General features: G+C 35.0%; 1 protein-coding gene across 2 annotated transcripts; it reads left to right on the top strand.

Moving 5' to 3' along the window:
* The first annotated feature begins 3,263 nt into the window (after positions 1-3,263).
* On the top strand, positions 3,264-9,151 carry LOC147513452 (AT-rich interactive domain-containing protein 1-like). 2 transcript variants are annotated; one of them, XM_086596501.1, is made up of 3 exons: positions 3,264-3,945; positions 4,057-4,751; positions 7,880-9,151. In XM_086596501.1, exons 1-3 carry the CDS (start codon positions 3,804-3,806, stop codon positions 8,678-8,680), a joined length of 1,638 nt encoding a protein of 545 aa, XP_086452627.1. In that variant the 5' UTR covers positions 3,264-3,803; the 3' UTR covers positions 8,681-9,151. The 2 variants fall into 2 exon arrangements, with proteins under 2 accessions (XP_086452627.1, XP_086452626.1); XM_086596500.1 differs by having other exon boundaries at positions 3,266-4,751.
* Positions 9,152-13,719: the final 4,568 nt, after the last annotated feature.

The following is a 13,719-nucleotide window of genomic DNA, read 5'->3' as shown; positions in this document are numbered from 1 at the left end:
ACCAAAACCTGTATTTCTTAAAACCTTTTGTACATGAATCCATTTGCATCCTCATGCACTATTACAGAAAGTCTTTCTTCTAAAGGACCTATTTGAAATCTAACAATCTCCTCCTCAGGGCAGCAAGATGTAGCTACAAAATCCGCTGCTCTGTTGCTTTCTCGGTAGATATGCTTAACTTCCAAGTTAATGAACCTGAGTTTGTGCACCCTAATAGCTTGCATTATATCCAAGCAGTACCATGGTGTATACCTTCAAATTCATTTACAATATTCACAACTCTTTCTGAATCAAAATTGACATGCAGATGTTGGTAACCCATCCTCATTGCAGTCCTTAAGCCCGTTCCAATACCATTGCAAATTCAAGTTGATTGCCCAGTTTAATTGAAATTGGTATACTACTTTATTTTAATTTATACTTTTATTTTTATTCCCCTTATAACAATCGTTTCCAATTTACAATGTTATGTTATGTTACATTTAGTGCTATTGATTTTTTAGTAGGCACACTACATGCATGGTGCCTACCTTAAGGTATAACAAGAGGATCATTTCCCCATGAGGCAGCATTAGCTCATGGATTTTTTTAACAACCGAAAGGAAACTAACCCGACTAGGGATGTACCGGTCATGACAACTCCAAAGAATCTGAAGACAAGCAATGAAGCAATATCAATATACCATGTCCAAAAAGCATTACCATGTACTAGGAATGAAGAAGACTAAGTGTACTTATCGTCAAGGCCGGCCCTAGGCCAATGTCGTCTAAGGCCTTGCATAGGGCCCCCAATATAAACCAAAACAAAATGCCCCATTAAGCTAAAAAAAATCCCCACTACAGTATTAAAAACCCACATAAAAAATCCATTCTTTTGAAAAAAAAAAGAAAATAAGGGCCTCATTCTACGGACCTTGCATTGGGCCCATTTTAACGCAAGACCGGCCCTATCTATCGTTAATGATAGTGTGTTATTATTTATTACCAACAATTACTAATTTAACAATAAATATGTAACAATCCCCAGCCAACCAACAGCGGGCTGATTTGCTAGTTGTAATCATAGCAATTGTTTTTTTCTAAAATTGAGTCAATAATAACAGCTGTAATAATAACAGCTGTGGGGTTGGTGCGTCGGCTATACAGCTAGACGTGTCACGTGTGTTCGCTGTGCCATTTGGTCTATGAAATTTGGTGTCACATTGCAATATTGCATCAATCTAATATAATTAGTGGATCTTTACCAAAAACAAATAAATAAATTAGCGAATCGGAAAGTTAGATGTTACAACCGAAATATTCTGAAGTGGTTGGTCTTTTGTTTCAATTCCGTGATGGGGGGTGGCAAAAAAAAAAAAAAAAGTGCCAGGTGCCTATCCGCTGATGTCATAAACAAACCGTATGTAATTGTGCGGAGAAGAAGTTTTTGAAAATTCTTCCAGAGACCCCTCTAAAATAATGAAGTTGATAGGAACCCCCCCTGTCCATCAATTTATATATGGCTGTAAGGTACACTACACTAAACAAAGTGGAGATACACTAAACAAAGTAACTTGAGATTTTGGCGTACGCCGTTTTCTCGTACAATCCAACAATTAGATGTATTTTTCAGATTGTCACTGAGAAAATGTTAGTTTTTGTGCAAATTGATGACCTATACCGGCTATTACAATGAGATGGCCTATACATAATTTGAACTAAAGTCAGCGTCATTAGAATTTGCACGTTTGGCTTAGACTGTGTTTTTGTCGACGACACCGGAGAACTGGATTTGCTGTACTGTAGTACTGCTGTTTGTAACACTTTTGGGCCCATATTAACCTCAATCCCATTTTTGGTTATTAATTAAATCCTTATTTTTCAAATATCTAAATCTGAAATCCTTAAAAATCAATTGCAATAGATTATCAAAAAAATATATATATATCATGATCATGTTTTTCGGAGTTTTTTCATGTTCCAAAGTAGTTTCGACAAGTCCCAAAAGGAAAATTACAATTCCAACAAATGTTTAAGTTGCGATTTTTTGTGAAGATGATCTCAACATTATTAAAATTACGGTTTTGAAAAATTTGCTCAATCTTCTATGTTTTCATTTTTAAGTTTTTTATTTTTGCTAAATTAAGTTAAAAAAATGTGTAGAATTGATGGCCGAAAACGATTCAAGACTACAAGCTTTTGATATCCATGGCATAAAGATTACATGCCCCAAAACTCATAACCTAATTCCACTGTGTCTTTTTGAGGTTGGACGTTATTGTGTTCAACAAAGTTGGACACTAGAAACACTCGTACCAACTTTTATTTGAGGCCCTCGAAAAGATTAATATTGCAATTATTTTCATTCTCCAAAAAACCATTAATGGTGGTAGGGGAGATAAGAAGAAGGATGTGAAATTATAAAAAGAACAACACCCCCTCAGTCTCAATAATATTTAAAGGTGAGGAAATTTGTCTTTTTCCTAGGGTGCAATAAGCTCCACTCTTTTCTCAAAAAAACAAGGGGTACCTCTAGAGGCACTATCAAATTTCCACCACTTAAACAAAAGTCTTTCTAGCGTCCAACTTTGTTGAAACTTGAAACAACGTCTAACACCTTCTAACACCTTGCAAAATTCAATTTGCAACTTTCAATTGTTTTTGACTATCAAAATAATCAAGATCATTGTTATAAAAAACCATGACCTAACTCTATGTAGTTGGATGCTTTTGTGTGTAGATAAAACGTCTATAGACAAACTATATGGAATTGGGTTGTAATTATTTACAAGATTGATGGTCAAAATTGTAAATATTTTCATGCTAAAATAGAAACTTGTTTCAAAATTTATAATTCTACTAAATCTACTATGCGTTTTTAGTAATTTTTCATCATTTGTAGTAGTAAATTTTACAAACCAAATTTAGGAATGAGTTTTGTATGTAATCTTCTCTGTCTTTTTTCCGTAAGCATAAAATATTTTGGTATGATGATATTCATAGCATCCACTCTATCAAAGATTATCCCGCAATCCTAACCTAATTCTATTATGTTGATTTCTTATAAGCCATTTTTGTGCAATGCATTGTATCTGTAAAAGGTACAATGCATCGTATCGATAACAACCTCGATATAGAGATTGTTGCTGCAATATATGGTCCCAATGTCTTTTTTAGCAACTCCTTTAAAGAGTTGTATTGATAGTTTTGATACACAACAACTCTACTTTTGTTTTTCATTATAAAAACCCTTGATATGGCCCCAACACCAACAACACACATCAAGATCAATTAGGGTTACAATTTTGATCCCAAATTTTGTAAAATTAGGGTTGTGGTCAATTAGTCCCAACAAAACAAAAACAAAAACAAAATCATAGATGGATGGGTGTCACATGGCTTAAACTCTTCCAATCTATTTATATATCTCTTAATAGATAGTAGGACCCCTCTCATATTTTAACAAAAACTCTGGTACGTCTCCCTTTTTCCATCTCTTATTTTCTTCCCCGTAAACAAAAAAGAATTTCTGTATTTTTTCTTTTCTCAAAATTTACAACCAAACCCTCCCCTATTTTCCTGTGTCCTTTTTTGCAATTAACCAAGAAAAAGAGAGAGAGAGAGAGAGAAAGCGCGGGAGAAAAATCCAACGAAAATCTAATAATTCCCGCCACAACTCGATCTTTCTCACAAGATTAAAAGGTACTCTTTTTTCTAGCCTTGGTCTCTTTTCTTCATTCCAACTTACTTTTTAAAAAACGACAGTGTAGATGGGGAGAAATTTGTTGTTGTTTTAAAAATCTGTTTTTTATTTTAACTACCCCATGGCTGGTTGGTCGATTTTATCAAACGGGTCTGTTTTAGATTACTTGGAAATTCTTCAGAAGCTTCAGAATCATGGGTTTTGTCTTGATCTTGATATGGATTCGTTGAAAATGAATAGTAATGATTGTGGTAGTAAGGATGGTAAGCTGAGGTATTTGTTTGATCATATTTTATCTGTTTTTCTTAAGAATATATCTGTAACTGATTGTTTTAGACCTTTACCTGTTATGCTTGGTGATGGGCAATGTGTAGATTTGTTTAAACTGTTTTGGGTTGTTAGAGAGAAAGGTGGGTTGGATTTTGTATCGAAGAACGGGTTATGGGGTTGTGTTGCTGAGGAGATTGGATTGAGTTTAGGTGTTGCTTCATCTGTAAAATTGTTTTACTTCAAGTATTTGGATATATTGGATAGATGGTTGAGGAGTTTTGAAGGCGTAAAAGGTGGTATAGGTGTACGGGAATGCGATAGGAATATGGGAGTATTGGAAACACATTATAAAGATATATTATGTGATATACCAAATGGGAGTAGGATAGTTGAGGAGGTGCCAGAAAAGGTGGTTTTGATGAATAATGATATTCAAGTGTCGGTGTCACCCTCTAGTAGTGATTATAACAGGAATGAGGTTATAGGAGTGTTAGAGAAAGGTGGAGTTGACAAACGTGTTGTTGATGATGACGAAGATGTAGTGATTTTAGACAAAAGTGCAGTTGATGATAAGGTTTTTTCTCGGAAGAGAAAACGAGAGGCTTTGTCGGGAATGTTGCATTGGTTGACAGGGATTGCCAAGAGTTCTTGTGATACTACGCGTATGAAGCTTATAGATGCTTCTAAGCAGGAATGTGGAGGCCAGGAGTTTCAAAGTTGGGCTCTATTAGCTCGAAATGCAATGTTTCAAAACATAACTTTTGATTTCAGCGAGGAAAATGAAAATCCTATCGGGCAGGTACACACTCAAAGTTATTTATCTTATCTTCTTTTGAGTTGGCTTTATTGAATGTTCTTGCGTTAATTCAGTTTTTTATTTCTAAATTTGTTCCAAGTTAATAATTGAAAATTAATTAGTACTTTTTATACTAGTCGAAAACTACAACTTGTTTTGATATCCGTTACTCACTATATATTCGATGAAATTAGTTACTCTCTTTGTTTGTAGAAATACGCTTGTTTTTTATATTCTTGCTTGCCATTTATGGGATAATCTACTTTGAAGGTCTTTGATAAATTTGGCCTTTAATATCTTATATATCAACAAAGAAACAATACTGCAAAACTATAGATTTCCTTAAGGTACGTATTTATGGTGGTGTGGATTAGTATATTTTTTAATTGACTGTGATTTATCTGTGCACCCATCTGGTAGTGTATTCCTTAGTGAATTATGTTTAAGAAATTAGAAGAGGGAGGAAATGTTTAAGAGCTCTTACAGCCCCTGATGATTTCCTATATTTTGAAATTAATTTGGTTGAGTGATCCCAAATTATAAAGATCGATGGACTTTAAAATACTCTGTTTGGGATAACGTTAGCTGAACAATGGACATGTTTTGGAACAAATATGTAATACAGTTTTGCACAAGAAACTTTTACAACTATAAATAGGGTGCATGGTTTCTAAAGCTGTCAATTACACCTGATCATAAGAGAGCAGATCTTCTCCGCCCGGGTGGCCAGGTGTATATCCTGCCTCTTACACCTTACAAAAAAATCGTGACTCCTAAAAAAGGGAAGTAACGGGCGTTAACAAAAGCTTTGAAATAAAAAAAGAAAAAGCAAAACAAAACAAAATAGGAAGTTTTCTGTTTGTGATAATCTCCGCAATCTGGTTGTCTCTCCACAATCTGGTTCCCGCTCTCTTTTCTCTCTTATTCTCCCTCCTTCAAAAACCATATCATCATCTAATGGCGTATGCATTGTAGATGCATAAGAATAACTGGAGATCATATAGGGTTCTATTAGCCAAATTGCTTAATTCTTGGCCTTAATTCTTTATGTGTTGTCCAGTTATTTGATGACTGAAACTGAATTAGCCCAAGCCGATCACCAGTGTATTACATGTTTTTGCGTGATTCATTAGATAGGTGGGACACTTTGCCCACCCAAAACTAATTTTGTAAAGGTTATTCCATGTTGTAAACAGACTATTTTCCTATATAAGAAGTGAGAGAGAAGGACGAAACTAATTAAGCCATACTCTCTTTTCTCTCTCCTTTCTCTCTAAACTTTCTTCTTCATTAGCATAATATAACTTAATTTCACATATTTGAGTTTCTCAGGCGTTGTTAAGAATAGAAGCCACACTACCCCTTTAACTGCACACCAATGAGCAGATGAGATAAACCTATTAGATTTGGTATGTCATAACTTAATTGTCAATAAAATCCTTTGAATTTTCTTTTTATGACGCTGTTTAACAAGTTATATGGAACAGAGTAAACTGTGATTTGTCCAGCCACCATTGAATGAGTCAAGAGATTGATAAAAAGTTGCTTTTAGATTGTTCAACATGATTTTTTTTTTGTTTTTTTCTTCGTTGAACTAGATAAAGTCGAGTTGAGAAGAAGAGAGAAATTCTGGAGAGAGAAATAGGATTGTGGAGATTAAGCACAAACAACAACTTCCTTTTTTGTTGCGAGTTTTTGTTATAGCCTTTACTTCTGTTTTTCTAGGGGTCTTAAATAAGTGTCCAGCCGTCATCATTTTTTTTGTGAGGTGTAGGAGGCGGGATTTACACCCAGGGCTGAGAAGGATCATAAATACTCTAATAAAGAGAGAGAAATTATAGCTTGCTGATCTTATCCATGCCCAAAAGATCGCTCTTCCTTTATCTGACGTCTAGGAGACTACGACTGATCAGTTAATGCTCTTATTAATTGATAAATGTTTACTGTTAGATGAAAAGGGAATGACAGTCAAATGTGGTAGTCGGTACATTAATTCAAGAATTTCTTCATAAAAGGGAAAAATAAAATGTCTTGAATGTTACGTATAAAAAGAAATACTTCGAGTAGTGTGGTCAAAGTAAATGTCCTTACAAGATCAGGAATCTACCACTTGCCTTCACCTATAAAATTCTCTATTAAGTTCATTCCGTGCAAACTACTTCCATTGTTTGGTACATGTTGTGTACCATTGGCACGGATAATAGTTTTTTCCCAAGGCATGTCCCATTGCTTAGACCACCACTCTCACCTATACCATATTTCTAATGGATTCTCCCATCTGGTCATGATTGCCTGGTTGCTGTGGTAGTTTAGCATCAGGGCTGCCGTGTTTACAACTACAACATGGATTTAAGTGTGGGTTTAAAGCCATCTGCACCATAATGATTCCTGCCCATTAGTTGTTTTTGTTGATCTGCAATCTTTTAGTGAAAATCCAGAGAGGCTTGAATGAAGTGGTCTTCTTCAAGGATTTCTCTGTGATGAGATGATCTTATATAAGAAAAACCACTAATGCATGCACATGGGTTCACATGGACAATATTTTTTTCCACAGATCATCTTCAAAAAGTTTCAGAGGCTTCTACATACTATTACTCTCTGATTTCAAAGTTTCAATATAATGGAGGGTCTTGACATCTTTTATTCGTCAATCCTTAAATGCTTTTAGTGGTCCCATGAGCACGTGGCATTTTAACGATGCAAAGTTGTGCTATTTCTATTGTAGATCAAAATATATGTCTAGGAATTAGGTTATTTGTGTACATGCTATAACAGTGGAAGCATAGTTAATGAATACATAATTGTTGTAATAAGGAAAGGTACTTAATATGACCATTGTTTGATAATACGACATAACCATGAATTGTTTAAATGTCTCCCATTTCGTCCCCCCCTCCTCTTTTATTAAATCAAGCTTTTATTAGGAGCTATAAAATAGGTTTTCATTGAATAGGGAGCAAGTTTTTGAGGAAATTCATTGTCTCCACAATTTATTATGATACTTCTTACCTAGTCTTGCCCTTAGAACAGTGGAATATGTGAGAGTTAGCAACCCCACTCTGCTGACGCTAAACGTGTACAATTTCTTTATTCTAAATAATACATATTCAGAGAGATTCTTGATGCTGCAGAAAAAACAGAAGATTCATCCGTCCATGTATGAGGATCAAGTGATTGTTGATCATCTGTCTACAGACAGAATAAAATGCAGCCCCAGGATTACATCCCAGAGAAATGGTCACCCTTTTCTTGAGTCACCTGACTTGGACCATCAATCCCTCAATCCATGTGATGAAGATGAGCCCCGACAACGAATCCCATTGGGTCCACTCTATCAAGCTGAAGTGCCAGCATGGACTGGTGTGGCGTATAAGAGAGATCCAAAATGGTTGGGAACCCTTCAATGGCCATTAATAACAGATGAACAGAACTTGCTTGCTGAGAAGTATCCCATTGGAAAGGGTAGACAAGATTCATGCACCTGCCGAGTCCCTGGTTCTGTTGAATGCGTTAGATTTCATACTGCTGAAGAAAAGGTGAGGCTGAAGTCTGAATTGGGCTTGGCTTTCTACAGTTGGAAATTCCATCATATGGGCGAAGAAGTTTCACTGTCATGGACAGTGGGAGAAGAGAAAAAGTTCAAGACTATTGTAAGATCGAACCCTCCGTCCATGGAAAAGGATTTCTGGGATCAGTTAACTAAATGCTTTCGCTCAAAAAGTTGGAAAAGCTTGGTGAGCTATTATTTTAATGTATTTGTCCTACGGCGGAGAACTTACCAGAACCGGGTGACCCCAAGTGACATTGACAGTGATGATGATGAGTCAGAGTTTGGATCTCTAAGTAATGGTTATAGACATGAAGCAGTAAAAGTCCGGGGTTTCAAATCTATATCCTGTGCTCAGAATCAGCAGTGCATTGGTTTAAGTTAGGAGACATGCAGATCAAGAACCAAATTCTTCTGAGACGTAAAATAGACCGAGTTTCGCATACAATTTTTTTGATGGAGGTCACATCTGTTTCTTTTCCTTTTCGTCCATTACTGTGTTGAACCTTTTAATAGGAAATGATTCTGATTGGAGAAGACATGGTGGTCGAAGCATGTAACAGAATTTGTGTCGAACAAGAGCACGTTGATGGATCATGCTACACTCAGGTGATTATTTTGGTTCATGGTCTACATCTTTTTTCTTGAGACTGTATCTGCATATACCAACAACAGAAATGGTACCCTCTGTTGGCATTCTGTTACCGTCTTTTGGTTTTTCTTTTTTATGTAACTGTTTTCTAAGGAAATGGTATAGTGAGGCTAACCCCCTCAATACACACACAATTAGGATGCATTGGCACTTGCTGTTTTCAATTTCTTTGAACATGATATAAGAAGAAAGTTGTTATTATTATTGTTGGCCTCTTCAGTTAAATGGTTAAATTCAACCGCATAATGTATACAGAATCATAGAAAATTTCTCCATGTACCTATCAATTTGTTTGTGAAACCTTGTGCTTGCATGGCTTACACAATTATCACATTCGATGATGTCGATGAGCTGTATATAGGTGACAGCATACTTCGAAATCTTAAATGAGCTGAAGGAAGAAAATCTTCCAAATTATTATCTGTATTGTGGAAAGTTTCTACACATTAGAATTATAGTGCTAAAATCCTGTCTTTATGGTATTATTGCAAAACTCTCAAATACTGAAATGTTTTGCGAATGTCTTCTTTAGGGCCTTAGGGGACAGCTACCTGTTCCTCTCTAGGGTTTAGGAAGATGCTCCAAGCAAAATCGATTGCTTGCACATTCACCGGATATAAAAGACTGAATCAATTATATATATATATATATATATATATATATATATATATATATATATATATATATATATATATATATATATATATATATATATATATAGCCGTTTCCTAAAGACTTAAATAAGTCAAAATTAAAATCTACAAAATGATTTATAACCTAATCTTTTTGTGATATGATCTACTAACCATAAAGAGTATCTCTATAAAAATTCAACTCGTTTAATATCCTCTAACTTAGATAAAATTGTTTTCCACTTTTGAAAATATATATAAAGGTCCAGAAATGTCTAGTTTTTGCAATCATCTTTTGCCAATGTTAAAAATTGTCAAACGAGTTGAATTTTTGTAGAGATGTTATTTATGATTAGTAGATCATATCTGCACAAAAGATTAGGTTATAAATCATTTCAGAAAAAGTTAATGGGTGTTTTAGATTTGATACTTATTTAAGGTCCTTATTTAAAATCCTTTTATGAGTCAAGCTATATATATATATATATATTCCAAACGTTTGGTTGTCATGGACCCATGGCTCACACAGGGCATTAAGAGTTCGCATACTTAGCAATTCTACGAATAATTCGTGAATTATTCGCGAATTTATCGTATTTTTACTATAAGTCTATTATCAAATTTTCTCGTTTTTTTTTTTTTTTTATATTATATTATACTCGAATTACTTACGAACAGAACTTTTGCTATTTCTATTTTTTTTAATCTGAATTGAAAAAACAAATTCTTATCGAAGTTCGAATTTTATTTGAATACTTTCTGTATTGAATTTTTGTTGTATTACGAACTGCTAACTATGAGAGTTCGTCCAGGCTGGTAAGCCCAATCATGTAGGGAGAACCCAAAAACAAAAAAAATCATCATGTTACCCACCGTGAAATATATGTATTCGGGTGGAATTCAGCCGGTTTAATACCTGAATCTGCCTGAGCTGAGGTTTTCGATCCGGTATTAAATCAATGAACTCTTTTACGGTTTTACCTGAAAATCATCGCGAGGGCATTGACGCGTATGGTGTGGTTTCTACTTTCTACTGCAGTTGGTGGTGACAAAAGTCTTTTGTCAATGTAACACGGATAAAAAAAAATATATATTAAAGGGAAAAATAAGTCTCGGGAGAACGTAACAAAATTGAGACGTCATTGGTTTGGTAGTGCTGCCATTGTAGACGATGTTCTGTTTTCTTTTTGCCTAGGCGAAGGTACTTGCTTATGACAGAAGGAAAGAAATGGAACCATGAATATGTGCAAGGTTTGGCTAGTGGCTACTGAGTCTTCTGAGCGAGTTGCGTCGTGAACTTGGCGAGGAACATGTGGTTCGCATTGGAAACAAAACACTGTTGTGGTTTCGTGCAAGTATTTAGACGGTTGTGATTTGATTTTTGGGTGAATCCCAAACTTACTCGCATTATTAACTTTTTGTTGAAAATATAGTATATTATGGTTAAGATGATTAAAAATACGAGTAAACAATGACTCACCCACACGAAATCGGCGTCAAAAGTCGTGGTCAGTGAATATAGAATTTGCGCTGAAATATTTGGCATTTAAACGAGAGAGTGTTGCCTCGTACTGACGATTCTTGCATTTTCTTTCTTTTTTCAAACCACCATGTGGTTTATAAGAAGACTCTGCTTTTTGCTGACGAAATAAACCCAAACGATGTCGGACCAAAAGTAGAGCAATAACCATGCCACTAATTTTTTACAACGCTTAATTGCAGTGTTATCATTTGCAGAGCTCGAGTTTGATGAAGAAGAAGAAGATGAATCAGAAGAAAATGAATCAAAAGAAAATGAATGATCCATTAAAAAATCGTCAAGAGTTTTGGTAGTTTTTTTTTTTTTTTTTTTTTAAGGAGATGAGTTTAGGATTAGAGGGAACATGAAAAATAAAGAGAACCACGCAGAGGGTTAAAAGATTATAGCACGCGGTTTTTGGGCTTGGGCTTCTAAAATGGGCTTCAGTGGCGCGATTTTGAGAAAACCGTGTGGGCTATATGGCGCGGTTTATCCAAAACCGCGTCATTTGATGTTTCTCCTGAAGTTAGTTGGTGTTTTTTTTGTTTGGTGTTTGGTTTGGTTAAAATTTTTAGGTGTTTTCTTAGTTTCTCTCCTAAAGATGCTCTAAGATTCCAATTTTCTACTTGATATATTGCTTCAGTTGTGGCTAGATGGTAAAGAAACTTCTCGTCTCAAGATGGTAGGACCAATCTATTGTTGAAAGCCTGAAACTACCATTACTCAGACCATGTCCATTTCAAAGTAAAATGGACAGTATGTGCAACTAATTCTGGTTAAGGGTGTAGGGGAGCAGTGGCGGAGCCACATGGAGTTACATGGGACACGTGCCCCACGTGAATTTGATAGAAAATCTGAAATATACTTACTGAAGTTACAAATATCTATTATCTAGTGCCATGAAATCCTTCCATATAAATGTACCCAGCCATCACTTCAATACTCACCATCGATAACGCATTGATACCACAATCACTAAAGGACCAAAATGAAATGGACAATTGTTTTCTCGTTAAGAAATAATATAATTTACCTTACCTGACTTTGCAAAATTATTGACTTAAAAGTGATATGGAGTATTTTAAAACGTCTACAAGCAGCTAGAAGATAGTTTTGATCCTTGTGTAAGTTTCACAAGTCAAGTCTAAATTTTCGTATGAAAACTTGATATCTACTTCTCTCATTTCTCATTTTTCGTAGATTTTTCAAAGTATGGATTGTGAAATATGTGATGTATAACATGTCGAATTTCTTGACGTTTGGGAAATTTTCATCAAACTTTTGGAATTTCAAACTATATTGATGTATATGATTCATTGTTGAATTTTTAATATCTCCATATATGTAAGGTGATATATTACTAGCTGGGGAAAACAAATTGTGATTTAACTGAGACGTTCGGTACCCCATGTGGAGGGGATTCCTGGCTTCGCCACTGTAGGGGAGGTATACATTTATACTACGTAAAGACCATGTCCATTTCAAAGTAAAATGGATAGTATGTGCAACTAATTCTGGTTAAGGGTGTATGTCACACTCCGAATTTCGACAAAATTGGAAAAACAATATTTGTTTCCGACTCTTCGATTTTCGAGGTGTGATGCACTCTCAACTTCCAAAAAACCCATTATCCGTTTAACTATTTCAATAATTTGAAACCAATAATTTTTTTTAAATAAACAAAAGTCTTCTTCATTACCAAAAACTCACAAATAGGATTAAATTACAAATTTCCTTTCAACAACTCTTTAATTATAATTACAACTGAAAATACAAAACAACATTGCCTTAATTAAAAATCTATTGCACCTGAAAGGAAAACAAAACATATCCTGTAATGAGACGTTAACGCGAACTACAAGCAACAATCAATTTTCTTCCACTAATCATATCAAGACTTATCAAATTGGTTCATTTTATAAACAAACATGCAAATTGAGTCAGTATTATAAACAATGCTGGTATGAGTAGCCCTAAAATATAAATCATACTTATACATATACATACACAATCAATAAGGCAGTTAGTTCCTCCACCAATGCGCCTTAACTTCCAACGAATAATACAACATTCTTAAATACACTAATTAAGGCAAGTAGTTCCTCTACTGAGGCGCCTTAGCTTCAAACCATACTAAATCAATTGCATCTAATAATAAAATAACAAAACTAAAACTTACTATATACTTACACTAGTATAAGCCTAATCACAGAGTGGGTCACACCTGCATAAATAATCAATTCAACCCACTTTTCTACAAAACCATTGTGAATGCAACATAACTTACAATAAGTTATTTATTATAGATTTAACATATACTTTGATATATCATCACAATTATTGTTTAAAGTTTCTTCAAATGTCTCTAGAATCACGTTGTCTCTATGTCTTACCTAGTTTTCCTGGCTACCACAATCGCTCTCCAACGCTGAACATGAGCATCCACATGCCTCCCCTCACGTAATGAACCACTCCGAGCGTAATTACCCTAAACGGGATATCGCATACCAGGTAACCCCCACACAACCGACATTACGTGGGTACTGCCACTATTTGGCATAAAATATCACGCGTCTCGTTCTAATTTTGTGAACGGAATAATCAAGCCACTATTCGGCTAC

The sequence above is a fragment of the Coptis chinensis genome, chromosome 3 (assembly GCF_015680905.1).
Source record: "Coptis chinensis isolate HL-2020 chromosome 3, ASM1568090v1, whole genome shotgun sequence".
NCBI lineage: Eukaryota > Viridiplantae > Streptophyta > Magnoliopsida > Ranunculales > Ranunculaceae > Coptis > Coptis chinensis.
Note: the sequence above shows the minus strand (reverse complement) of the source record. Positions and strands in the feature narration are given on the sequence as shown.